At 42.5% G+C, this 27319-nt stretch overlaps 1 protein-coding gene and 1 pseudogene across 2 annotated transcripts in view; one reads left to right on the top strand and one right to left on the bottom strand.

Moving 5' to 3' along the window:
• Window positions 1-26747, bottom strand: part of LOC307188738 (olfactory receptor 13C7-like) — a 51383-nt pseudogene extending 24636 nt beyond the window's left edge. Inside the window, exons 1-2 of the transcript XR_013831757.1 lie at window positions 26635-26747; window positions 19652-19814 (exon numbers count right to left, since the gene is read on the bottom strand). The product of XR_013831757.1 is annotated as an olfactory receptor 13C7-like (transcript). The remainder of the gene's footprint in view (window positions 1-19651; window positions 19815-26634) is intronic.
• On the top strand, window positions 10608-13638 carry OR2S2 (olfactory receptor family 2 subfamily S member 2). The gene is given in 2 exon segments (XM_079926273.1): window positions 10608-12825; window positions 12827-13638. Coding segments are annotated over 2 exon segments (1032 nt in total). The 5' UTR covers window positions 10608-12204; the 3' UTR covers window positions 13238-13638.
• Window positions 26748-27319: the final 572 nt, after the last annotated feature.

The following is a 27319-nucleotide window of genomic DNA, read 5'->3' as shown; positions in this document are numbered from 1 at the left end:
CTAGGATAACTATTCAAGGATAACTTTTGATGCCTATATATACCAAAATAGTTCTATAGACTTTTACACAGAAGAAAAGCATATTTCCTAAGAAGGAATGAGAATCTGACTGCCATTGGCCAGCTGTTCTGCAGCCCTAAATGTAGACATCAGTGGAACAAGGTTTACTAAGTTGTGAGGGAAATGGGCTGTGAGTCCCGAGTTCTACATACCCCTCATCATTGCACAGATACGAGGGTTAAAAAGACACTTGCTGTCATGTGTAAACACAGAAAGCACATACCCCTGCAATCCCTTCCTGAAAAAAAATTTATTTAGAACATTCTCCCAACAAACAGTTAAAAATAAATAAATGAAAGGATGTGATGGATATGCCATAGAAGAGACAGTGGAGAATGATGAAATGCATAAGACCAATGAAGTTTAGTCAATTCTTATACCAAATTTGCAAAGACAAATCTATGAACGAATTAGTAGCAATCATGTCGAGGTAAACAGTAACAAGAAAGCAATGATGGAGCTCCAGTTACAATTCTAGATGACTTCATCAAGCTGGGAAATGGAGAAAGAGAAGCAAAGGCCACTGAAGGCTTCATCTTACAAAGGATATGGTGGGAAGGGATTCTTATAAACACAATCCATTGCATTGATACTGAAATGCAACAAAAGTCTTAACATGCTTGTTGAAAATTTACGAGTCAATACCAGTAGACAAGTATTAGAATTCTTTCTTTGAAAGAATCCGAGGATTATGAAAGAACAAAGAAAGTTCATCAAATGAAAAAACTCATTTATTGAACCTAAGTAGATTTAAATCATTGTACAGTAAACAAATAATACACATTACCCAGTGGGTTTTTTTTTTAGGAATTTCAAGGTTTCTAACATTAGGAACATTAGGAGATCAATTACTGCAACCATTTTGTTAACAGATTAAATAAGAAAAAGTAATCCCATCCACAAATGTTGAGAAGTCATTTGGTAAAATCTAGCATCTATTTCTGACTTTTTAAAGTAGTGGACTTGAATAGAAGAAACCATCCTTCGTGAAGAACAACAGCAAACAGCATACTTGACGGCAGAATACCAACGACATGCCTACGATGCATGTCTGGATTAGGACCTCTGCTCTCGATGTCTGCATCATTCTAGCTAATTAAACCAGATCAGAAAAACAAATAAGGAACAAAATATAGAAAAGAAGGAAACTGGGCTTCCCTGGTGGCGCAGTGGTTGAGAGTCCGCCTGCCGATGCAGGGGACACGGGTTCGTGCCCCAGTCCGGGAAGACCCCACATGCCGCGGAGCGGCTGGGCCCGTGAGCCATGGCCGCTGAGCCTGCGCGTCCGGAGCCTGTGCTCCGCAGCGGGAGAGGCCACAGCAGTGAGAGGCCCGCGTACCGCAAAAAATAAATAAATAAATAAATAAATAAATATTTATAAAAAAAAAAAAGAAGAAAACTATTCAGTAAGTAAACAGATGTTGTTTACTGAGGAAAAAAGTTTAATCAAGTGCAAAACTACTACAACTAGTAAGAAAGTACAGTAGGGGGGTTGTATATAATTCACACCAGTCACAACTTTAAAACACCTAGGGAAAATACATAAAGAAGTTTGAGTACATCATATATTTACAATGGTCATGCATTAACAGAAGATATTTTAAAAAGATGTTTCGGGCTTCCCTGGTGGTGCAGTGGTTGAGAGTCCGCCTGCCGATACAGGGGACATGGGTTCGTGCCCCGGTCCGGGAGGATCCCACATGCCGCGGAGCGGCTGGGCCCGTTAGCCATGGCCGCTGGGCCTGCTCATCCGGAGCCTGTGCTCCACGGCGGGAGAGGCCACAACAGTGAGAGGCCCGCGTACCGCAAAAAAAAAAAAAAAAAAAAAAGATGTTTTCATTTTGGAGGGAGGAAAAGCCCTGAATGTAAACTTCAGGGCTGTCTAGAGTATCCTCCAAGTACCCTCATTCAAAGCCTTTTTCCCCCTTTCTAACAGGTTGGGATGACCCATGCTCCATCCATTTTCCCATCCCTAGAGCAGGTCCATCCTATTTGTTCAGAAAAGGTCCAAGCCCTGGGCTTGGAGGCCAACACAAAGGCTCACTCATCAAAGGTTCTCAGAAGCAAAGAAAACCAGTCTCTACTCCAGCCCTTGTTTTGAAGATAACCAAAGAGTTTAAACCAGACCACTGACAAATGGAGTCTTTCAGAGCTCTGCGTACGTGCAAATTAATTTCTACCTGATTACTACTGGTGACCATTTCTCTCAATTTAGGATGATCCTTAAAATCTTCAAGAGCGTATAGTATCTAATGAAGGTTATCACAAAATATGACCTAATCAAACATCACAGATGATCACAGACAACGTGTCTAGAACATAATCACCCAAACTGCATTTAAGGAATCAGAGCATTTAAGGAATCAGAGCATTTCAGATGCCGGACGGGGAACGGGTCCCCTGTGGACACGACCAGGTGGGAAAGGACCAGGACCAGGTCCTGGTGGAAGGACCAGGTGGGAAAGCAGGAGCTAACTGCCTCTTCCTCCTCAGCTCCAGCCGACTGCTGCCAGGCAGGAATGCAGAAAGGGGGTGGGGAGGGAATGCAAAGAGCTGCTCCCTTTGCTGCAGGCTCCACATTTATCTCTGGTGTTTGCAGAGTTGAGTGCTTCCCATAATTCTTCAACAGTATAAGTATTATGAGGACCAAACAAAATTTGTTCCTCAACCATTTTTGGCTATGGGTTGCAATTTACGACCTCTGCTAGAAGCACATGTAAGTCACAGTATTGTTGGAGTTCCTACGGATGCCGTCACAGAGGTCACTTACATCTTCACTGTGCATCTATTGTTTGGGGAGGAAACTGCCCTCTCACTCTTATCATGTGATTCTAGTGGGGCTGCCAATTGTACTACACCAACGCTTGGCCACAGCAATCAGTCTAAGGGAAAGCATATGACCTAGGTCAAACTAATCAGAACCATTCCCCAGCATATTTCAACTGGAGCAAGAAGAAAGGGGTCCTGTATTAGCTTTCTATGCTGCATAGCAGATCACCACTTAGTAGCTTCAGACAATACACATTTATAATCCTGCCATTTCTGTGAGTTAGGAATTCAAGCAAGTCCTCTGCAAGGCTGCAGTCTAAGGTGTTGGCCAGGGCTCAGTTCTCATCTGGAGACTCAAATAGAAAAATGTGGATTAGGCTGCTGACAGCCCTCTTCCCTAGCACGTGAGAAAGTCTGCTAAAAATGAAGCCAGGAAAAGACAAGTAGAGATAAGAACCATATGAAGAGACAGAGAGTCCTAATGACATGGTGAGTCCCTAATTCCAGCTGTGCCTGAGACTGAATCCACCCTTGAACTTCTCAGTTGTATGAGCATTAAAGTTAGTATTGGGATTATGCTGGTTGGAGTAAGTTTTCTATCTAGAAACTTACAAAGTCCTGACAATTACAAAACCCAAAGCAAAAGCATCTTTACAAAGTCACCCTCTCTTGCTGACCACTGCATACTCCAACTGCAATCCTATATTTATCTTACATGGTAGATAATTCCCAATTGAGATACAAAAAACTGCAAACTAGTCTTGGTCAAATTCCAGGCTCTTTTTCAAATAAAACAGAAGGAATAAACTCTTTTCAGGCCTGCACTCCCCCTGAACATTGATGCCAAAATGCTAAAATACAAAAAATCAATAAAACAAATATAGTAATATACTTAGAAGATAATACACTGTGAGAAAGTTGCATTCATCCCAAAAAAGCATGGATAGGGTGAACATTAAAATTTTACCACATTAATAAATTAAAGAAGAAAAACCAAATGATCATCTCAATAGATGTAGAAAGTGTTTGATAAAACTCCATGTCCTGGGACTTCCCTGGTGGCTCAGTGGTTAAGAATCCGCCTGCCAATGCAGGGGACACGGGTTCGAGGCCTGGTCCGGGAAGATCCCACATGCCTCAGAGCAACTAAGCCCGTGCACCACAACTACTGAGCCCATGCACCACAACTACTGAAGCCCTCGCGCCTACAGCCCGTGCACCGCAACAAAGAGTAGCCCCTGCTCGCCACTCGCCGCAACTAGAGAAAGCCCACGCGCAGCAACCAAGACCTAACACAGCCAAAAATTAATTAATTTAAAAAAATTCAATGTCTTGACAATAACCACGCTACTCCAGCCAGACACCTCAGGAAAAAAAAAAAACAACACCCTTACCCCACCAGCAAAGGTTGAGCAGACAGCCTAGACTTCCATTCTTACCAGGCTATGACAAGGCAACCCAACCACTACCCTGTCAATGTGGTATCAGAGGAGGCTGGATAGGGAGGTGAGATGTTTGTATCTGCTGGGCAGTAACAAGTCCCCACCCCAACCCACAGTGTCAGTGGAGACCACATGGGAAGCTCCTTCTCCTTCCCACTTGGGTGGTATCAGAGGGGGCCTAAAGAAGGGTCAGGACTTGTGCCTGTGCTAATGAGGCCACCCCTTCCCACAGTGTCAGTGGAGGTCGTGGGAGTAGTACTAGGCACTCCTGCCTCTGCCAGGCAGAAGGGAATCAGCAGAGCCCTAGTAGGGAGCTGAAATTCCCACTCCCCACCCAGCAGTAAGGAGGATCCCCTCCTCCCAGGAATACAAGGCTGGTTCAATATTCAAAGATCAGTCAATGCATCTACCATATTTACAGGCTAAATAGGAATAAAATCACATGATTATACCAAGTGAAACAGAAGAAGCTTTTGAAAAAACAACACTCATTCATGATAAAAACTTTCAGCACTGAACTGGAAGCCCCAGCCAGTGAGGCAGGACAAGAAAAAAAGACTACAGGTCTAACGTTTTTGAAGGAAGAAAAAGAAACTGTCATCATTCACAGATATTATTACCTACTATATAGGAAATCTAAAATAATTTAGAGATATAAGTATTTAAAAGAGAGTTTAGCAAGATTCCTAGACAAAAATCAATGTTAAAAAAAACCCAGTTGCATTTCTATATTCCAGCAGCAGATTATGAAATATTTTTAAAGATATCGAGAAATATAAATATAGATATTTATATATTAAGATATAAATACCACCATACAGGGGTAAATCTAGTAAAACAGCTCCAAGACTTTTATGCATACAATTATAAATTATAAAATGTTTTGAATGATATTAAAGAGAGAAATACTTCTCATTCATGGGTAGGAAAATTCAGTATTATAGAGATGTTAATTCTCCCCAAATTTATCTCTATATATTCAGTGTAATTCCAAATTTTTAATCCCCAGAATTTAAGAAGCTGGTTCAATAATTTATATGAAAGAACAAAAGACCAAGAACAGCCATGAGGTATTAGAAGTACTGGAGGGGGGGAATAAAGGGGTTTACCCTACAAGAAATCAAAACATACAATAAAGCAATATTTATTAGGGCGGTGCAGCATTGACACAGGAATAGATGAACCAATGGAAAAGAGTAGAGATCCCAGAAGCAGATCCATTTATGTTGGGAGACTTGATATATGACAGAGATGGTACTGCAGACTGGTGGAGAAAGGATGGGCTATAAACACAACTAGGACAATTGGGAAGACATATGTGTACCAGGAGAAAAGTATAAAATATTTATAGCAGCATTCAGTTGGGAAGCAACCCAATTATCCATCAAAATAGGACGTATAAATAAGCTGTGCTACGGTCATAGAATGGAATGTAGCAATACAAAGTAATGAATTTATCTACACTTATAAATATGAATGAATCTCGCAAACATAATATTGAATGAAGAAACAAGTCAAAAAGAACACCTACAAGTGATTTGATTTTTAGAGCTCAGAAAGAGGAAAACCTAAACTACACTGTTTAAAGATGCATCCATGGGTGATAAAATTCAAGAAAAGCAAGGAAATGATTATAACAAAAGTAAGGAGTGTGATTATCTCTGGAAGGAGAGAGAGAGAGAGAGGGCTGGGAGTGGGAAGGAATACCCAGAAAGATTTCAAGGTGCTGGCAATGTGGCAATGTTCTACTCCTTAAATTAGGTGGCAATTGCTTTATTATTCTTTAAATTTAAAATATGTGTTTTATATACTTTCATATGCATTTACATATATGTGCTATATTTCACATTTTTAATTATTTTAAATACCAAAAGTTTTAAATACTGCAATGAGATGTCACTTCTCAACTATCAGTTTGGCAAAGACCAAAAAGTCTCAAGACCAACATATTATGTTGACAGCGTATGAGAAAACAGACATTCTCATATAATGATAAGGCCCTGTAAATTTGGCAATATCCATAAAAATTACAAATGTACATAAAACATATATTTTTACCACATGTGCTAAATTATAAATATGCAAGGATGTTTGTTGTAGCACTGATTGTAATAGCATAAAACTGGAAAGGACTGAAAAATGTAAATGTCCTTCAATATCAGACTGGTTAATTAAATGATTATCTATATTTACAATGGAATATATGCAGACATTTAAAAGAATGAAGCAGTACTACATATGTTTTCTTCAAGGTATATATCTCCAAGGTATATGCTAAGTGAGGAAAAGCAAGACAGTATGTATTTGTGCTAACTTTATTTTGGAGACAAATTTAGCACAAATACACAATGTCTTACTATCTTGCCTTTCTTACTTAACAATATGCATAGAACACCACTGAAGAAAAAGCATACAAGAAATTGCTAATATTGTTTGCCTCGAGGGAGAAGAACTGGGTGACTGGAGACAGAGGCTTAATTTTATTATACCTCCTATACCTTATAAATTTTGTTCCAAGCACAAGTAATACCTACTAAATAACAGTGATGATAATCATGATGATGATGATGATGATGGTGATATCAATAATCATAAAGAGAATTAGATGTACTGAGATTGAAATCCCAGCTCTGCTGTTCACAAGATGTGGTCTTTGGTAAATCGCTTAACTTTTTAAAGTCTGTTCCCTCAAATAAAAAAATAGGGCAATAATAAATACAACCTCCCAGGGAAGACTGGAAGTAGATACTTAACATACATGCATTGCTGGATTTTACTGAATTTACATAATGTGTGTAAAATGTTTGTCACAGTGATGGGCACATGGGGGAGCTCAATGAACGTAGTTAATTCTGCAGTCACTGCTACTGTTAGATATCTGTCTGCCTCCCCATCCTGGGTGTCTAGGCCTTCACCTTGCGGACAAGGTGCTTGGCCCCTAAAGCGAGCACTGGCTTCTCTGAGACCCTGGGGAAGGCTCAGGAGGAAGCTGGCATCTGCTGTGCCCGCCTCTCCATCTCCAGTTGGCCATATCCCAGTCACTGCCTCTAACTGCAACGGACGGCGGGGATGTGGAGCCCCTGAGTACGCTGGAGCCCCCAAGTATGTTGAGCCCCAGCATCCTGTGCACACTCAACATTCCAAAGTTTAAATTGCTTCTGGGACTAGCAGTGTCCTTGTAGGAGTCTACGGCTACAGCTTCAGGACTCCCTTCACTGCTGGGGAAAATGGACCCTTGGGATTCCTCAGCCTCAGACAAGGATGACAGGTCCTGTACAGGAAGAGTCTGTAACTGAAATACCCAGGGCTCAGCCAACACAGCTGGGAGGAAGGACGTGAGAGAAACACCCACCAGAGCCTAAAGTTCCCACAAGGATTCAGGGGGAGAAAGAAGAAAGAGGGTCTCAGAGGTAAAGGAAGTCAGGCAGGGGAGTGTCTGGGTCTTTCCCTGGCATCTAGGGTCTGGTCCTGGGGTGCAGTGAGGAGTTGAGAATTGTGTCTGGGATCAGGAGACTCAGAGAGGCGGCCACAAGCAGGACACAGGTGGGGAGAGCTGGGCTGTGACGGGGACAGAGGTGGTTGGCCATGCCTTCTGCAGAGCATTTCCCAAATATGTACTTTCCACTCCCCTGCCTCTGCTCGGAGAAACCTTCCCGCAGCTGATGCTGGAGCAGGGAGGAGCAGCTGAGAGGCAGTGCTAGGCAGTCCATCCTGCTCTCCAGGGCTCACCACTTTCCAAGCCCCTGCCCTGCCCTTGCTGCTCCCTCCTCACAGGAACCCAGGGAGGGAGGCCCATAGGATTCCTGTCATCCCCCTCCTGCAGAGATTTCTCAGAAGAATGGTCTTCCTCAGGGTCAGAGGGTCAGCAGACCCAAGCCTGGTCCAACTGGTTTCCAGTCTATGGCTAGTTCTTTCTGTTTTTCTCACTTTCCTTTCATAATTGCTAAGATTTTTTCCCCCTGAATACCAAGTAACTTGTGCCCATTGTATTAATAGAAAATGGGGTAATACTGAAGAGGTACAAAGAGGAATCCCTCCCCTACTGATTTTGCTATAATTTCCTTCCAGTAACTTTAATCCACACATATCATTTACCTAATTGAAATCATAGCAGTGTGTAAAATTTTGTATTCTCCCTTTTCATTTACCATTATAGTGGAATAATATTCTGGTGTAAAAAATCACAAATATAACTTTAATTATATATTAAATATATATATATATACACATAAATTATGTTCCATTATATGAAGTGGCATAATTTACTTAGGCATTTCTTTTTTTTTTTTTTTTTTTTGCAGTACGCGGGCCTCTCACTGTTGTGGCCTCTCCCGTTGCGGAGCACGGGCTCCGGACGCGCAGGCTCAGCGGCCATGGCTCACGGGCCCAGCCGCTCCGCGGCATGTGGGATCTTCCCAGACCGGGGCACGAACCCATGTCCCCTGCATCGGCAGGCGGACTCTCAACCACTGCGCCACCGGGGAAGCCCTACTTAGGCATTTCTTGATGGACAGTTATTTTGTTTCCTATTTTCACTTGCAAATATTGCTACGTAAAAGCCTTTACTGTGAGACATTGGCCCTCTGCTCTCATTGATTCTGTAGAATTATTTCCCAGAGGTGGAATTGTTAAGGTGATGGGTATGCAGGTTTTTCAGGTTTTTACTTTTTCTAGGCAAACAGCTCCTCAGAAAGGCTGTATGAACATGTAAGGGGCTTTTTGACTACACTGAGCTACCTCCACTCCTCAGCTACCTGCTGGCTCCAGAGACAGGTAGAGGTGGGACCACTAGCCAGGCCAGGTCCTCGGGACAAGCCAAGGAGCCACACCTGCACGTACAGCCCCACAAAGGTGAAAGCTTCCATTCCTCTCCCTGCTCTCCCGGCTGGCCTCCTCTCCCTCCTCTCACTGGGCTGTATGAGTCAGAGCTCTTTCTTTTCTTCCATCCTGAGTCCCCTCCAAAGCCTGACACAGCCCTACTTTATCTCCCCTACACACACACACACACACACACACACACACACACACACACACACACACACGCACACGCACACACCACACCCAAAGGAGTGGCCAGCCACCTTTACCAAAGACTGCTCCCAGCATGGGATAGTCCACAACAGAGTTGGGATGCCCAGGGAAGCACCTGATTCAGCCTTCTCTGGATGCACATGGGGAAACTGAGACCTCAGGAGGAGAAGGGACTTGCTCAAGCCACAGAGAATACCCATGTCATGGGCAGGGGCGGGTCCCACAGCTTCAGTCTTGGTGTGCAAGGTCTTCCTAGCTGTTCAGTTCATCCCGATTGAATCAACTTTTACTCAGCATCTCCCATGTGACAGGCACTAAGATTTCCATGGATGCAGCTCTCACGAAGGTCAAATCCTGTGTATCACTCACGGCCACAGCGCATTGTTCATGGGCAGGACTTTCTGTGTGCACAGATTTGTCTGCTGGGAGTGGACACGACGGCTTCTCTCACAGAAGCCACTTTCCTTGGCTTCTGCCAGCACAGCATGTCCTTGTCACTATCAAATTTTGTTTGTGACACTGACCATAATGTTTACTTTTCATTTCCTGGAAGAGCTGGGAGAGACACTGGGAGGAATGTGGGATACGTTGGGGCAGAAGTTCATGGCGGGGCACACAGAGTGGACCTGCCTCGAGCAAACAGAAACATCCTCATGTGCTGAGGGACTCGGGGGGAGGGTAATAGGCTTGCACAGGAAATACAATGAAACCCGTGATTGCATAATGGGGGAGCGTCTCCTGGATTAGGTCAATGGCTCTCTGCCGGTGCAACTCTGCACACCCCTCTCCTCCCAGAAACATTTAGCAATGTCTGGAGACATTTTTAGCTGTTACAACTCAGGGAGTAGGTGCTACTAGCAACTGGTGGGTGGAAGCCAGGGATGCTACTGCTAAACATCCTACAATGCACAGGACAGCCCCTCACAACAAAGAATTATCCAGCCCCAAATGTCAATAGTGCTGAGGTTGAGAAACACTGGATTCAATTCAGGGCAGGAGCTGAACCGCCTGACAACATATCTGACATAAACTCTTCCACCATGAGTGAAGCAAAGGCATGCTGAACAAAGAGAGGGATCAGAGAATATATAGAGCTGGTATTGGAGAGACAGGAGCTTTCAAAAATCTGTGCACTAAGACATCAAGGCAACTATTTGGTGGAAAGAACTCAGAATTGGAGCCTGCAATCCAACCCCAGAGCGAAAATCATTCAACCCCAATCTGTCATTCAACCCCAGAGAGAAAATCTTCCACTCCTCTGAGCTTTGGTTACTTCATCTATAAACCTTGAATGACAGTATCTTCTTCTTGGGGTGTTTCAAACAGTGTGGCACAGAGTAGATGCTCCTTAATGTTTACCACTCATCTTCCACCACGCCCCCACTCCTACACACACACCCGCTGCAATTAAGAAGGAGCTAGAGGGCTTCCCTGGTGGCGCAGTGGTTGAGAATCTGCCTGCTAATTCAGGGGACACGGGTTCGAGCCCTGATCTGGGAGGATCCCACATGCCGCTGAGCAACTAGGCCCGTGAGCCACAACTACTGAGCCTGCGTGTCTGGAGCCTGTGCTCCGCAACAAGAGAGGCCGCGATAGTGAGAGGCCCGCACACCGCAATGAAGAGTGGCCCCCACTTGCCACAACTAGAGAAAGCCCTCGCACAGAAACGAAGACGCAACACGGCAAAAATAAATAAATTAATTAATAAACCCCTACCCCCAACATCTTCTTTAAAAAAAAAAAAAAGGAGCTAGAGAAATATTATCAATGAGGATTCTGAATTTAGAGTCTGAGCTATTGCAACTAAGAGACTAGAAATCCTCTACACAAAGGCATATAGGTCTCCCTATAAGCTAGTTGCTTGTACGGAACCCAAGGATGGGGTCAGAAAGCCAGAATATTACACAAGAATAAAATATAGCATAAAAGGACAAAGGAAAATCATTTCTTAGTTAACTCTGGCTAAGAAGTTCACCAATATTCCAGGGAGATGAGTTTAGAAATTAATGCTGTACAGCCTACTATCTGGTACGTGTAGTCTATATGGTTATTGATCACTGAGTTAACTGGTTAGTAAGCTGCACAGTTGTCAGCCCAGAGTGTGTGTTCAATCACTCCAATCAATCCTTGTGTTGACTTCATAAAGTTCCTCCCCATATAGGAAGCTCCTCATATATTGCTATCAATCTGTATTAAACTAGGCAGATTCCAATGCTGACAACGTCAAGTTTGTGTCATTTATGGTAGGCAGACTGGAGAAGTCATCCTCCGTGTGGTTGAGTCTTTACCTGGGCTTGTCTCTGTCTGGAAGTGGATTGACATTTTATACAAGTTTTGTAGTCAAAATTTAAAGAGGCTTTAAAATTCACTGGTTCTAAGAATTGGATCAGCTTGGGGATTTTCCTCCCTGAGAATCTAAGAAAACTCAGATTAAATGAAATGTCTATACATTTACATTAAAGAGAAATCATTCATAGGATTTTCCAGCCACTAGTCATAATGTGGAGGAAAATCTCTCCTTGACTGGGGATCAGGTCCGCTGGGGTCAAATCCTGTCTCTGTCACCAACTTAGAAGGCTCAGACAGGTCACTTCCCTCTCGAGGTCTCAGTTGCTTTTATGGACAATGAGAGGATGTAGCAACTTCGGAAACACCCCTCACACACCTAGACTACTTGAGGCCCTCGCCCAATGCTGGCCCGTTGTAAGCTCTGCTCCAACTCTGACCTTCTCTCATGTAAGAGCTGAGGACACCCTGCTGTCTCTTTCAGTGGTTTTTCTCTAACACACATATGCTCTCCTATTACACAGCAGGAATGACCGCATACCAGATGCCTGGGACTCTTTTCAAGAAAGCCTGATATGCTACTTTTGTAATTTGCTGATGACAGAGGGGACATCACATGGAAAAAGCTAATCAGACCTCCCCCCTGGTGGGGTTCATTCTCCTGGGCCTCTCAGCCCACCCAAGGCTGGAGGAAACATTCTTTGTGCTCATCCTGCTCATGTACCTGGTGACCCTGATGGGCAACGAGGTCCTCATCCTGGTGACCATCCTGGACTCCTGCCTACACAAGCCCATGTACTTCTTCCTGAGGAACCTCTCCTTCCTGGACATCTGCTACACAACCTCCTCAGTCTCTCTGGTCCTGGATGGCTTCCTGGCCCCCCAGGAAACCATCTCTTTCTCCACCTGTGCCGTGCAGATGTTCCTCTCCTTTGCCATGGCAGGGACAGAGTGTGTGCTCCTGAGCATGATGGCGTTTGATCGCTACGTGGCCATATGCAACCCCCTTAGATACCCTGGGGTCATGAGCAAGGCTGCCTACGTGCCCATGGCTGCCAGCTTCTGGGCTATTGGTGGTGTTGCTTCTCTGGTACACACATCCTTGGCAATTCAGTTGGCCCTCTGTGGGGACATCATCAACCACTTCACCTGTGAGATCTTGGCTGTCCTGAAGTTGGCCTGTGCCGACATCTCCATCAATGTGATCGGTATAGGGGTGACCAATGTGATCTTCCTGGGGCGTCCCAGTTCTGTTCATCTCTGCCTCTTATGTCTTCATCATTGCTACCATCCTGAGGATCCCCTCAGCTGAGGGGAGGAAAAAGGCCTTCTCCACCTGCTCTGCCCACCTCACTGTGGTGATAATATTCTATGGGACCTTATTTTTCATGTATGGGAAGCCCAAGTCTAAGGACCCCCTCCTGGGGGTAGACAAAGAGGATCTTTCAGACAAGCTCATCTCCCTCTTCTATGGGGTGGTGACCCCCATGCTCAACCCCATCATCTACAGCCTGAGGAACAAGGATGTGAAGGCCGCTGTGAGGAAACTGGTGAGTCAGAAATCCTTCAGTCAGTGTTGTAGGAGGAGTCTTCTGTGGTTCTCACCCCCATGGAAGAAAGGACTTCAATCATTACAGCTGCCATTCTAAAGCCAGGTCAACTTAACTGGAATGACCTCTTGCCCTTAAGTCCATTTTCAGGGAATGTTTAACTTTTCAGAGTGTATTTCCTGAGTTTTGGACACATGTCTGACATTCAACAGATGTCAGACAATAAATCCTCTAATTGAATGATGAAGACATTCTGAAAACATGTTAAAACCAAGGAGACAGGGACCATTAGAGCAAGCCTAATGGCCCGTGTTGTGCCTAAACTGCAGAGTTAGTTCAGAGAGGTAAGATGGCTCTCACAGCAGCTTTGCCACCCCTGTTGGAATCACAGGGAGAGTCAGAGGAACAAGGAGGAAGTGGACATTTTCATCTTGGACTTCTGTATATTAGATTGAGTTTGCCTGAAATGCTCAGAAGAGACAAAATTTGCCACATTGAAAGACTTTGGGTGAGAATAACCTATTTTGAGTAAATAAATTTCTTTTTTATCTATGAGAAAATTGAGGCTATATTTTTCTTGATGCACTGCACATTTTGAAACACTGCTAGTCAATCAAATTAAATTGAAGAAGGAGTAGAGGGTTTGAATTTGACATTTATCACTTAACAGCAATTCCCAATAGAAAAGTTAGTATTCTGTTACATAATAACTCACATTCAGAAAAAAAAAAATAGATGACAGGTAGAGAGATAAAGAAAGAAATAGATAGTGGCTAAATATGTTTGAAGACTTTGGGGTGGGGGGTTAAAGTTGCCAGGAATTCTCAGAGCCTTTAATATACTAATGTACACTGCAAATGTCCAAGAGACATAAAGTCTGTAGCATTTCCTGAGCCTCCATAGTTTAGCACAATAAAACTGGGAAGCATTTTCTTACTTATGACCTTGGGCAGGTTGCTTAACATCTCTCAGCTTATTTCTTCATATTTTAAAAACCTAACCACTTTATTTTATGTGGATTAGATAAGACACTATAAATAAGTCCTCTGTAAATAGTAAGCAACATAGAAATGTAAGATATTGCTAGAAGTATTATTATGAGTGCTGCACAGTGCTAATGTGCCATGTGGAAGAGAGCAAGATATAGTTCCTATCTAGAACAATAGATACAAAAGATGGATGAGACATTTGAGATGGCAGTGGATGAATAGAAGCGGTTTTATGGCAAGTTATATTAAATTCTGAGAATACTGGAAAACTAAAAGAATTTAGAAAAGGAATCCAATTTTGAGAATATAGTAGATCTTGGAAACTTTTGCTTCAAGTGATATTTACGTTTTCTTATATTTATTAAAAATGAATTGTATAAGACAGGGATGCACATTTTGTTAATAAAATTTCACTCTTATGTTAATCAGTCATGTTTCTGATTTCTACTTTGCAACAGCAAAAAAAAAAAGGACTTCCCTGGTGGTGCAGTGGTTAAGAATCTGCCTGCCAATGCAGGGGACACGGGTTCAAGCCCTGGTCCGGGAAGATCCCACATGCCATGGAGCAACTAAGACCATGCACCACAACTACTGAGCCTGTGCTCCAGAGCCTGCGAGCCACAACTACTAAGCCCGCATGCCACAACTACTGAAGCCAGTGCGCCTAGAGCCTACGCTTGCAACAAGAGAAGCCACTGCAATGAGAAGCCCGCACACTGCAACAAAGAGTAACCCCAGCTTGCCGCAACTAGAGAAAGTCCGCAGCTTTGAAGACCCAATGCAGCAATGAAGAGCAGCAATGAAGACCCAATGCAGCCATAAATAAATAAATAAATAATAAACCTATTAAAAAGAAAAAATCTTGCTATTGCAAACATACAAGAGTGACATCTAGTGGCCATTTAGGCAAACTTCAGACACTTGTGGAGCCGTGCGACATCATCCTTAGATGAGGCTTCAGAGGTCTTCTTGTTCAACCAGAGCTACAGGATGCATGGAGTTCCTCTCCAATATCCCTGACGCCAGTCATCCAGCATCTGCTTGGACACTTCCAGTGACGAAGAATTCAATCCTTCCAGATTCTAGCTGTTTCATTCAGCCCTACTAGCAAATTCTTCCTTGAATTATACGAAAATATATCCTCCTGTAGCCTCTACCTTCCCATCCTAATTCAGCTTTGTGTCTCCACATGAAATGCACCTAATCCCTTTCCCTCTGACATATGAAGATAGTTCTTCCCGAGGATATTCCCCTCCAGCCCAAACAGCCCCAGCTCTTCCTCCTGTGCCAAAATCACCCAACATTACCCAACTGGAGGTACCAAACTGTGTCTACAGCATCATCTCGTTTATTCCGGCAATTGAAAGGATGTGATATTTCTGAAAATACCTTGGGAATAATAACACTGCTAAGCTAACTCTATTTCCCCAGGGTAACTGAGATCAGACTGACGTTGAGAAACACCGAGAACAAGTCTACCTTCTTAGTAGGCTGTCCTCTACTTTCTTTTCCTCTAATGGCAGCTGTATCCTTTTATATTACAAACTACATGATCCTGATGTAATTATTAAATTAGAAATCACATAAATTGTTTTCTCTAGCAACAATGTCTAACCCTACTCCAACTTCACATTTCTTGCCTTTCAATGTCAGTCACCTTTCTTCTAGCCGACGCTTTCAAAAAGAACAAGATGCATTAACAGGAACAAGAAGAGACAACCAAACTGAGGAAATTTTTCACTGACTTAGGTCATCAGTCTTTCTGAAAAAGTATTGATATGATATCATACAATATAGGAACTCATTCCTAAAATCCCCCAAATGAAAATGACTAGAATGGATAAATTCTTTGGGGGGACAGGAATACTATCACATTATTATACTTATTCAAACAAATGTATTATTTCAACTTTACAGTTCTGGATCTGTGCTTTTTCAGGCTTTTATTTTAGTGACCAAATCCCCAATGAAATCTTTAAGCTGAAACTTCAAATATAAAGTGGATCTGCTTTGGCGGAACCAGGGCAGGGCTGGGGGCAGAATGGAGGTGAGAGACAGTGGAGGGAGGCGGGTTCCACCTGTTCAGCCTGCCCTTCATCTCCACCCCCCAGGGGTCCCCCAATCCGGATGGACCACCCAACTCAATTATGATGCATGCCACTGTAGCCAAGAAAATTAAACACTGTAAAAGCATATTTTTGCTCTACTCTCAGAAATAAATGCGAGAATCTGGGGAAAAATTATATTCTAAGAAAATATAAATTACCCTATTAACCATTTAAGATTTAGACAATCTTAAAACACCAACTATCTAAGTAGAAATTGAGAAATTGTCAAAGATTGACCACCTGAACATGTTCTAGGCCCAGGGAGTTTCACAGGTGAATGCTATTAAATAAAAGGTTTTAATACTGTTTAAATTATTTCATACATACAGCATACAGTGAGAAAGATATCTTCCAGATTCCTTTAACCGAGCCAGCATAACAATGATACTGAAACATGAAAAACATGACAAAGAAAGTACAACTGAGAAAACCAGAGACCCATCTCACAAATGTATGTGTCTGTGTATATACATATATTATAGGTATTATACATATATAATAGAATTCAGCAATACATTAAAATAATGTCCAAGTGGATAAACCAATGTCCAAGTGGATTTACTTTTAAAATGTAAAGGTGGAAAAATTTAAGGATACCTACTGGGATAATTCATCACATTCACAGGTCAAAGGAGGAAAAAATAACCATTTCAATAGTTCCCCTGAAGTTATTTTTTAAAGTTTAACAAATTTAATTCTGAGTTTTATAGAACTTCTAATAAAATAGGAACAGGTGTGTTCTTTAACAAAATTAAAATGTCTCTAATTTTAAAAGTCTGCAACATGCTTAATGATGAATCAGTAGATCAAACCCATTACACTTTAACACTGTTCTGGAAATACCAACCATTGAATTAGAGAACAGAAAGAAATATAGAGTGAAAATAGAAGAAAGTGGGAAATAATTTTATTATTATTGATAACTTATATACTAATAATTTTATACCTCGATGAAACAGGAAAATCGATTGAAAAGCAATTTTTCTAAAATAGGAGAATTCAGGACTTCTCTGGTGGCGCAGTGGTTGAGAATCCGCCTGCCAGTGCAGGGGACACGGGTTTGAGCCCTGGTTCGGGAAGATCCCATGTGCCGCAGAGCAACTAAGCTGGTGCGCCACAACTGCTGAGCCTGCGCTCTACAGCCCACGAGCCACAACTACTGAAGCCTGTGCACCTTGAGCCTGTGCTCTGCAACAACAGAAGCCACCGTAATGAGAAGTCCACGCACCCCAAGAAAGAGTAGCCCCCGCTCATCGCAACTAGAGAAAACCTGTGCACAGCAACGAAGACCCAAAGCAGCCAAAAATTTTTTAAATGTAAATAAATTAATTTTTTTTAAAAATAGGAGAGGGCTTCCCTGGTGGCGCAGTGGTTGAGAGTCCACCTGCCAATGCAGGGGACGCGGGTTCGTGCCCCGGTCCGGGAAGATCCCACATGCCACAGAGTGGCTGGGCCCATGAGCCATGGCCACTGGGCCTGCGCGTCCGGAGCCTGTGCTCCGCAACGGGAGAGGCCACAACAGTGAGAGGTCCGCGTGCTGCAAAAAAAAAAAAAAAAAAAAGAATTCAATGAAGAAGTTGGTTATGAAATTAACAAGCAAAAATCAAGTTTTTCATACAAACAGTATGCAGGAGGAAATATTATGGGGGAAAAAGAATTCATCTATATTAGCAATGAATTGGAGGGGGGGAATACCTAAGAATAAAGTTAAGAATCCACAATACTTACATGAAGAAAAGCATAATACTCTATTGAAAGAATTCAAAGGAATATTGAATAAATTGAAAAATATAACTCAGATAAGAAATCTTGCTAGTGTAAACTTCTCAAGTTCCCGAAATTAATACAGAAATTCAATGCAATCCCAGTCACTAACAAGCTAACTCTAATTCACACAGAAATAAATTATACATTATATATAATACATATAGAAAAACATGTCAGAACAGCCAGAAGTATTTGGAAAAAAACCAACAAGGGGAAATTAGTCCTACTAGAAATCAAAATGTATGTAAAAGTAGTTTTTCTTTTCAGTTTGGTACTAGTGGAGAAATAAATAGATCACTGGAACAGAATAGAGTCTAGAAATAGACCCAAATATATATGGTCATGTAATATGTGATAAAGTCAATGTGCTAATTATTAAGCTATTGTCTCTCAGCTCCAAAGCTATCCTTCTATACTATTCAGTTTTATGTTGCTGGGCTGGGATTCCAAACCACATTTCTGCTTTGCCAGCTGGCTCCCTATAGGTGCTGCCCATAGGGGGCGCTAGAGGGAGAGTGGAAGGCTGGAAAAGGAAAAAGGGACTTGCTCCTTCTGCTTTGCTCCCTACTCCCGACTTTGTGGCCCCACAATGCCTTTGAGCAGCAGCAGTTGCTTCTTACATCAGTTGGTTCCAATGTCCTGCTTCTTTCCACATTCTCGGAATCGGGCTCATTATTCTGGGTCTCAGTTCCATAAGACCCCTCCCCAAATACCAAGATAAATTCCAGAGGAATCAAAGATTAAAATAAAAAAAAATTAAATCCTAAAATATTCTACTAGAGAATCCTCTGAGGATTCTGGGAAGACAGCAGTTTGCTCTGTAGAATCCATAATGCGTCACAACCCAACCCCAATCCAGCTACTCTACTTTCCTAGAACAGGCAGCTGCTGAGACTCAGAGCCGTGGGCAATGCCGAGGCTATGTGAGAGTCCTAAAAGATGGAAGTGGTGCAGGAATTTTACTCCTCTGTACAAGGAGATCCTGGAGACAAGCATCACATGTTGGGGCAAGAAGGAGAGGAAACGCTGTGGTATCTAAGAGAGTCTGCTTGGGCGATTTCTGGACCACAGAGGGGCAGGGCTGTTGCTTCCATGTCAGGTTCGCTGGAGGAGCCCAGGGGTCTGTCTCTCTGGCCCAGAGTAGAGAATTATGCAAGTTTTACTCGCCTTGGCAGCTTGGGGCCTATTAAAGGACTCACAAGCGGCCAGTGTCTCACACCCTAACACACACGGGCAGACTACAGTGCCTGGCCCACTCCCAGGATGCGGCTGCCTAAAGAGCGCCAGCAGCAGAGCACCCAGCAGCCAGACAGAGGAGTAAACAGAACCTAGAGAAACAAGTCTCCTGATGCGAGTGAACCGCCAGAGGAACAAAAACATGCCAAGAGCACTCCAGGAGAGTCGAGTCCAGCACAAAAACTCTTTCTGATAAGATGGCAGATTGAACACATGTAACAGTGAAGTTAGAGAAGAAAAAACTTGATACAATGCAACTTGAGGAGAAAGCAAGGTCATAGGAAGGTCTGGGGGGAAAGAGGGAGGAGGTGAATAAGAAAGACTTAAAAGTGTTCAGAGAAGGAAATGCCAGGATTTGAATCCAACTTCGTCTGACTCCACAGCCCATGCCTTTTGGCTCCAGCAGCACTTACCGAGGTTTACGCTGGGGCTCAGAGCCGGAAAAGAGCGAGCACAGACCCAGCCGGCGTTCAAGAGATTTCAGGAAAATGGGGAGGCGAGCGAACAGGTACAGGTGAACTATCCCGTTCTTTCTCCCAGACGGGGGAACACACACCCTGCATCCCTCAAGTCTGGCTGAAAGAAAACACAGGAACGATTTTAGGCCCAGGGCCCTGGCAAAAAGGCTAGATGTGGCAGTTTTGCCTGCAGTTTGGCGTTCTTACCACACCTCTTAAGGACTTAGCTCACTGTTACCAAGTGTAAGACCCCTGTAAAGAGATTCGAGTTGCTGCCTCTTCCTGACCCCTCCTCTCCAGCCATACACATACCCCACATAATGACCAGTCAGTAATGACTTGCTGCCAGTATGGCTTTGAAGGTTATTCTACTTTTCAGACAGTGACTCCTTTAATTTTTTTTTTGCGGTACACGGGCCTCTCACTGTTGTGGCCTCTCCTGTTTCGGAGCACAGGCTCTTGGACGTGCAGGCTCAGCGGCCATGGCTCACGGGCCCAGCCACTCTGCGGCATGTGGGATTCTCCCGGACCGGGGCACAAATCCACGTCCCCTGCATCGGCAGGCGGACTCTCAACCACTGCGCTACCAGGGAAGCCCGACTCCTTTAATTTTTAAAAAAATTTTTTTTTTCAGAATAACAATGTTTTCACCCAATGACATATACTACAAGAATATTTTGACTTTTGGTTTCAGGCGAAGACACACTCACCAACTTATTACTCAGCACAGCAGTTTCTAGCTGGAGAATATCATATGGAACAAACAAGAGCTGTTTGCCACATAGGGATGAGCCCAAATGTATTGCCAGGCGAGACAAATGAAGAGGCAGTACCTCCTGCGACTCTTCAGTGGGCTGTGCACATGCACTATTTTTTACATGTTTTGAAGCATTCGTGTATTTATTTTTATTTTGCCCTAGAAATATTTTCTGTGATATGATTTTATTTATAGTGCAGTTTGAATGCAAGATTACCACGAACCCCGAAAATGCTGAAATATTGTTGAAGAAAATAGGGCAGAAAGAAGACTCCACTTTCCAAAGAATCCCTTCTCCCCCAGCCCCACCCACTATCAAGTCCTTCTTCCTCCCTTGGAAAGTACTGTAAACTTCATTATATTACATTTTACATATAAACTCTATTTATTTACTTTCTAACTGCTGTTTATTACATAAACTTGTTTTCATTGTTCAATTAATATATTCTTCTGTGAATATTGTTTAGGGTATCTTGGATCAGTATCCTAATTTTTCGTATTAAAATCATTAGAAAATTTTTTCCATCTATTGACTTTTTTCCCTTAGCAGAAAGGTTTTCATGATGAATCGACATCCTTAAGCAAAGGATAGGTATACGTTTTGCATTAGCAATGCTCTCTGAAGAGTATAAATGTAGTCACATTGCCTCATAGAGCTCGTGGCTATTATCTTCAGAACCAACTGAAGCAGCTGGAAAATTTAAGTCCTTGAGATTCATTGGACCTGTCCCTATTCGTAACATGTTGAGTTTGTTATCCTAAGGACCAAGGTTTGGCCTCTTACCACTGACAGGAAATGGCTAGAGACCCATTGACTAAGGCCCATGAAGAATCAAGTAAACATAAAGATAAGGTTTTGTATCAGTGAAGATTAGGTTTAATCAAATATAGCAGAGCCTCACATTAGTAATGCTTACACAAGATAGCAGCTCATTTCTGTGTCTTGTATAAACATCTGCAGGGTAGGTAATCCAGGGATATTGTGGAATCTCTGTTCCTCAAAGACTCCACTTCCTTCTAGTTTACTGCTTTCTTATTACAATGGTGTAGTCCTTATTCTCACAGTCCAAGAAGGCAGCTAGAGCTCCAGCTCTCATGCCGCATTACAAGTGGTAGGATGGAAAGAATGACAAAGAAGAAGGGGAGGGTGCTGGTTAATTTATGTGTCAACTTGACTGACCGTGGAATGCTCAGATTAAACATTGTTTCTAGATGTGTCTGTGAGAGCGTTTCCCAATGAGACTGGCACTTTAATTTGTGAACTTGATAAAGTTTACTGCCCTTCCCAATGAGGGTGGGCATCATTCAATATGTTGAGGGCCTAAATAGAACAGAAGGTGGAGGGCGGAGGAATTCAGTGGGATATCCCATCTCATCGTGCCTCAGACTGGGATTTACACCATCAGCTCCCCTGGTTCTCAGGGCTTTGGACTCAGACTGAGTCTGCAGGATCTGCAAACAGCAGATTGTGGGACTTCCCAGGCTCCATAATTGTGTGAGCCAATTCCTCATAATAAACAAATAAATATCTCCCGTTGGTTCTGTTTCTCTGGAGAATCCTGAATAATACAGGGAGCACAGGGCATATGCCAGCCGTCCTATAAGATAGGTTTCTAGAAGCTGTCATGCTACAATTCTATTTGCAATCCATTCGCCTTAGTCACGTGGCTGTAGTTAATTGCAGGAGATGCTGAGAAATATAGCCTTAATTCTGTGCAAACATGTGACCTAGTTAAAAATTGGGGATTCTTTGATTCTGAAAGAAGAGGTGACCAGATATTGTGGAACAATAAACAGTTTCTACCAAAAAATCCTCCATAATTCTAATTCTGCATTATATTGTTTTTAATGTAAGAGCTGCCACTCACTCCCAGAAAGCCCCTTGTCTACAGAAACTTACTCAGCTACATTGGGAAAAAAATAAGAGTTGACAAAATAGTTTCTTAGAAATTTTATCTCCATATGTATCTGTTTCCCAGCCGGTCGCACAATTGCCAGGACAATGCTAGCTCATGATAAAATAGCTATCATAAGACTTTGAACTATGGGCAATACACATCAAGTTTAGCTAATGTGGCATTATGAATTTCTTCATCAAGTGATCAACACACTCTTCACCTTTAATTCTCATTCAGGTTCATCAGAGATGGACCTGGGCAGCATAATTGTGATTTGGATTATGGATACTGGTTTGTCGTGTACATCTAAAATAATAAGTAATATGTTTGGATGTGGAATCAGGTTCTTTGACTGGATTCAGAAAATTAAAATGTCTTTCATCTTTTGGGACATGTTCCCAGCAAGTATGACAGTAAAGCTTCACTTTGTGTTTCTCAGAGAAGATGAGATGTATTGATAATAGTTATCACAATTCCCTATCCTATTATCTAGGCTGCCTAAGATCTCACCACGTGTTGTACTACATCAAACACACAGCCAGATGATCCACACAGTCCTATAACAAAGGCAGTATGCTCGCTTCATGCCCCCTTCTGTAAGCTAGGGATCAACAGCCATGACATACATGTATATGTTTATGTTTCAATTTGGGTCCAAAAGCATCATCATGAAATTCCCATATTATTAATTCCCCAAAGAAATTCCAGCGAGAAAAATCATGCAGGTACCAATGGAAGGACACTGGCTGCTATGATACAAAGAGGGACACACGACGAACGTAGTACTATAGCTGAAATCATAAGGCTTCTCAGAAAAACCCACATACAACTAAGAATTGCCTTTCCTCATAACTCTGTCAGCCCTTTTCAAGCACAAACTGCCTTCCTTGGCGCCAATGAACTTACCCCAAAACAAAGATCACCTGCAGATTTTGTTTTTATAAACTTCACCTTCATCTCTGTCCAAGGAGACAATCTACGCAAAGTTTGTCTTCTCCATATACTGTGCTCTAACTAAATGTCTCTGAGTACCCTCTGATTCTCTAATAATGTTCCTAGTGTAAGAGCATAAAGACGACTTTGGAGTGGAATTGACTCCCCCTCTAATGAAACACTTCACTGTTCGACTTCACCAACTCTTGTAAACAGTCCTCAAAGTGCACAACTGAATGTTCTGGCAGAAAATTCCAAGTCTCAAGAGGCAGCTGGGCCTAATGATATAATTAAACCAATTTCACCAAACTCAAGGGCATACAAGGAGGCAGCAGGAACCACAAAGAGGTGTCTGAAGCTGGTTCACCATCCATTTGAAAATATTGAGAATTGATAACATTTTGACTCATCCACAGATGTTAAATGTCTATAGTTATGACCTACAGGTCTTGCTAAAGGCTTCTACTCTACCCAGATTTAGTTTTAATAGTCCATAACTCTAAAGTATCTCATTGGTCTCTCACAAATGCTCACCTCTAAGGGAACAGAAAGACTTCTCACCAGAAGTCTTGGGTGACTTCACCTTCCTAGACTGCAAGAGGGCTACTTGGGGGCCAACTTCTTTTTCTGCTGGTTAATCACAGGCTTCAGCATCTGAGTGACAAGGACTTGGAAAGTACTGAGCCCTTCAAAACCCCTCTGTGGTTGGCCACACCTTGAGATCTGACCTGTGGGACAGGAGGACACTGCATCATGACTGTAGGTGTAAGGAAACAGCCCTTGGCCTACATGCATCCGGACTGGATGACCATGAGACTTCACTGGCACTTCTGTCATGCTGCTCTACAAGGTGATCCAGGGACCCACTTCTTTCTTTTTGCTCCACTCTCCCCTATGTTGTTGTCCTCATTCAACTGATCAAAGCTGGTTTACCACTTTAATTAAAACATTCCAGCCGAAAGAAAGGGGGACAGAGAAGGCATGGACAGTTCTCAAGGACATGACCTGGAAATTGAAAACATCATTTCCACTCAATCCCATTGGCCAGATTTAGTCACGTGGACACGCCCAGATGCAAAGGATGGTGGGAAATATAGTGTCTAGCCAGGAAGCAGGATGCTTAGTTAAAATTTAGAGGTTTCTATTAGTGAAAGGGGAAATGAAAAATGGATATTGAAAGATTATCAGTCCCTGCCACAATGACATTTATTTAATGGATGATTGCTAGATCATGGCTAGTGGTTGACTAGATGATAGGGAATGCTTGGGGGAAGGGATTTGATCACTTTGAGGGGAACTGATTATTTTGGGGGGATTAATTAGCTTTAGGTCTGATTAGGTTTAAGGAAAGGAAGACCACTGAGTATGTCTGGATTGACAGTGATTGTATTTGGTGAGTCTGAATTAGTTGATTAGATAAGAATTTTGATAAGCTATATAACTCCCAGCTTAATATCAAAATGCAAAGAAAGGGTTCAGTTATGTTTGGTCATTTTGAGAAGTAACCTTTTTGGTTTGCCAAATATTAAAACTTTGAAGTGAAAGTTGGTTATACTTAATTATTCAAAAAATAAAAGTATTCAATTCTTTCTTCTGCTTCTCCTTGTGCATTGTACATTAGTGTCAATATTCATTCCCTTCGAGGTCCATTTGGTCTCTTAAAAGCTAGCCACAAGTAGCTCTCAATAGCTCCTCTGGGCAGGCACCAAAGAAGTAAACCTGATCCTAAGTAAAATCTAGTAGCTTGCCAATATTTTCACCAGTTAGGAATTATAGGAATTTAGCCATAGAATTTGAAAATAAATTGAAGTCTCTTTTTAGCCATTTTTTGTTTTTAGTAGAGACCAAGATCCCATTCATTGCAAAATGTTTTCCTAGACATGAATGCTTGTGTTTGATCCAGGAATAATAAATGATTGACTGTTACCCAGCAGCAGGGTGGGGTGGGATTCCTGGCACTTTCTTTTTTTTTTTTTTTTTAAGCAAAGGAAAAAACAACTGAGCAGAATTTGTTCTTTCAAGAGCTTTTTGTGGAAATGTAGACTAAAGAGACGACGGGACCTTTTAAATCACTTATGGCAATAATTACAAATACGGTTACACAAAGCTAGTGAGAATGCTGTTTTAAATCACTATAACTTATCTGACCTAGATGTTGCCATTAGTGGCATTAACTAACAAGGCATCTTCAGCTTGTTAACTTTTTTATCTTAACGAGTTCTAAGTTCAAATGTTTTCTTTTTCAATATAAATATTTGATTTTGCTAAAGCTAATTTGAAATTCTTGAGTGTTGCCTTGAGTATGCACAGAAAAGATCAGTTTTGTTGGAAGTAGCTGGAAAATCCACTGCTGGAATTTAAAAACAGCTAACGTGTTGTAAGTCATTACATTTCATTGTAAAATTCTTTACAATATAGAATAAAATTTTAAATTCTTTTTAACCAAAACCTTGATGCTAGGCGTCACAAAAGAAAAATTCGTCTCATTTAAGAAGTGCTCTAAACCTGCAATTCTCAAACATTTGTCCAGAAAATTAGCAGAAATTAAAAGACCAACGATAGGGCTTCCCTGGTGGCGCAGTGGTTGAGAGTCCGCCTGCTGATTCAGAAGAGGCGGGTTCGTGCCCTGGTCCGGGAAGATCCCACATGCCGCGGAGCGACTGGGCCCGTGAGCCATGGCCGCTGGGCCTGTGCGTCCGGAGCTTGCGCGTCCGGAGCCTGTGCTCCGCAATGGGAGAGGCCGCAACAGTGAGAGGCCTGCGTACCGCAAAAAAAAAAAAAAAAAAAGACCAACAATAGCTTTAGATGTTGATGAGAATAGAGAAAAATAAATACTCATATTGTTGGTGCTAATGTAAACTACGTCAATTTTTTAATATAAAGCTATGACATGGGCTTCCCTGGTGGCGCAGTGGTTGAGAGTCCGCCTGCCGATGCAGGGGACGCGGGTTCGTGCCCTGGTCCGGGAAGATTCCACATCGCGGAGCGGCTGGGCCCGTGAGCCATGGCCGCTGACCCTGCGCGTCCGGAGCCTGTGCTCCGCAACGGGAGAGGCCACACAGTGAGAGGCCCGCGTACCGCAAAAATAAATAAATAAAAAAAGCTATGACATTAGGTAGAACATGCAGGACAAGGAGACTAAATAAAGAAACGAAAATTCAACCATCAACCATACTCTAAGAAAGAAAACTAAGAGGCCTAAAGGTCAAAGGCCCTGTTTCACAGGTGGAGTCCCTACGCATTGATGGCCGAGTTACCAGATTTACCAAATAAAAATACAGAATGGCCAATTCAATTTGAATTTCAAATAAGCAACGAATACTTTTTTTAGTATCAAGATGTCAACTTACCCAGGACGTGTCAGGTATTTTCGCCAGAAGCATCTTTGCCGGAGGCATCTTTGCCGCCGCAAGCGTTTTCCCGCAGCACTAATTGGCCGTAAGGCAATTTTGCCGTAAAAGCTAAGAACGAAAAATAAAAGGGGAACGAACATTAAAAAGGACATAATGAAGCATGAGAAATGAATAACAAAATTAAACAGACTTTATTGCAAAATACAAAACATTTGAATACATTTAAAATGTGTATAGATTCATGGCAATAATGCACAAATAACTGACTTTATTTGTGCATTGTACCTAAGCACTTGTACCTAAGCACGGATTCTCTCGTTCATAGTATTTTATACGCCCTCTCCCCGCCCTTTTTTTTTTTCTTTGTTGATTCCTCTCCTTGTTCAGCGTCACACTTTTTCTTTTTTGCTAAAATTTGTTCCCTTGTTAAGAGAGCTGTCGGGAATTCCCTGGCGGTCCAGCTGTTAGGTCTCCATGCTCTCACTGCCGAGGGCCGGGGGTTCAATCCCTGGTCAGGGAACTAGGATCCCACAAGAGGTGCAGCAGGCCAAAAAGAGAGGTGTCAGTTCCCAGAAACAGACTCACAGATAGAGAACAGACTTGTGGTTGCCAAGGGGATGGGTTGCAGGGAGGGTTGGATTGGGAGTTTGGGGTTAGCAGACGCAAACTATTATATACAGAA

This window comes from Stenella coeruleoalba, assembly GCF_951394435.1.
Source record: "Stenella coeruleoalba genome assembly, chromosome: 7".
NCBI lineage: Eukaryota > Metazoa > Chordata > Mammalia > Artiodactyla > Delphinidae > Stenella > Stenella coeruleoalba.
This window is presented reverse-complemented; position numbering and strand designations above follow the sequence as displayed.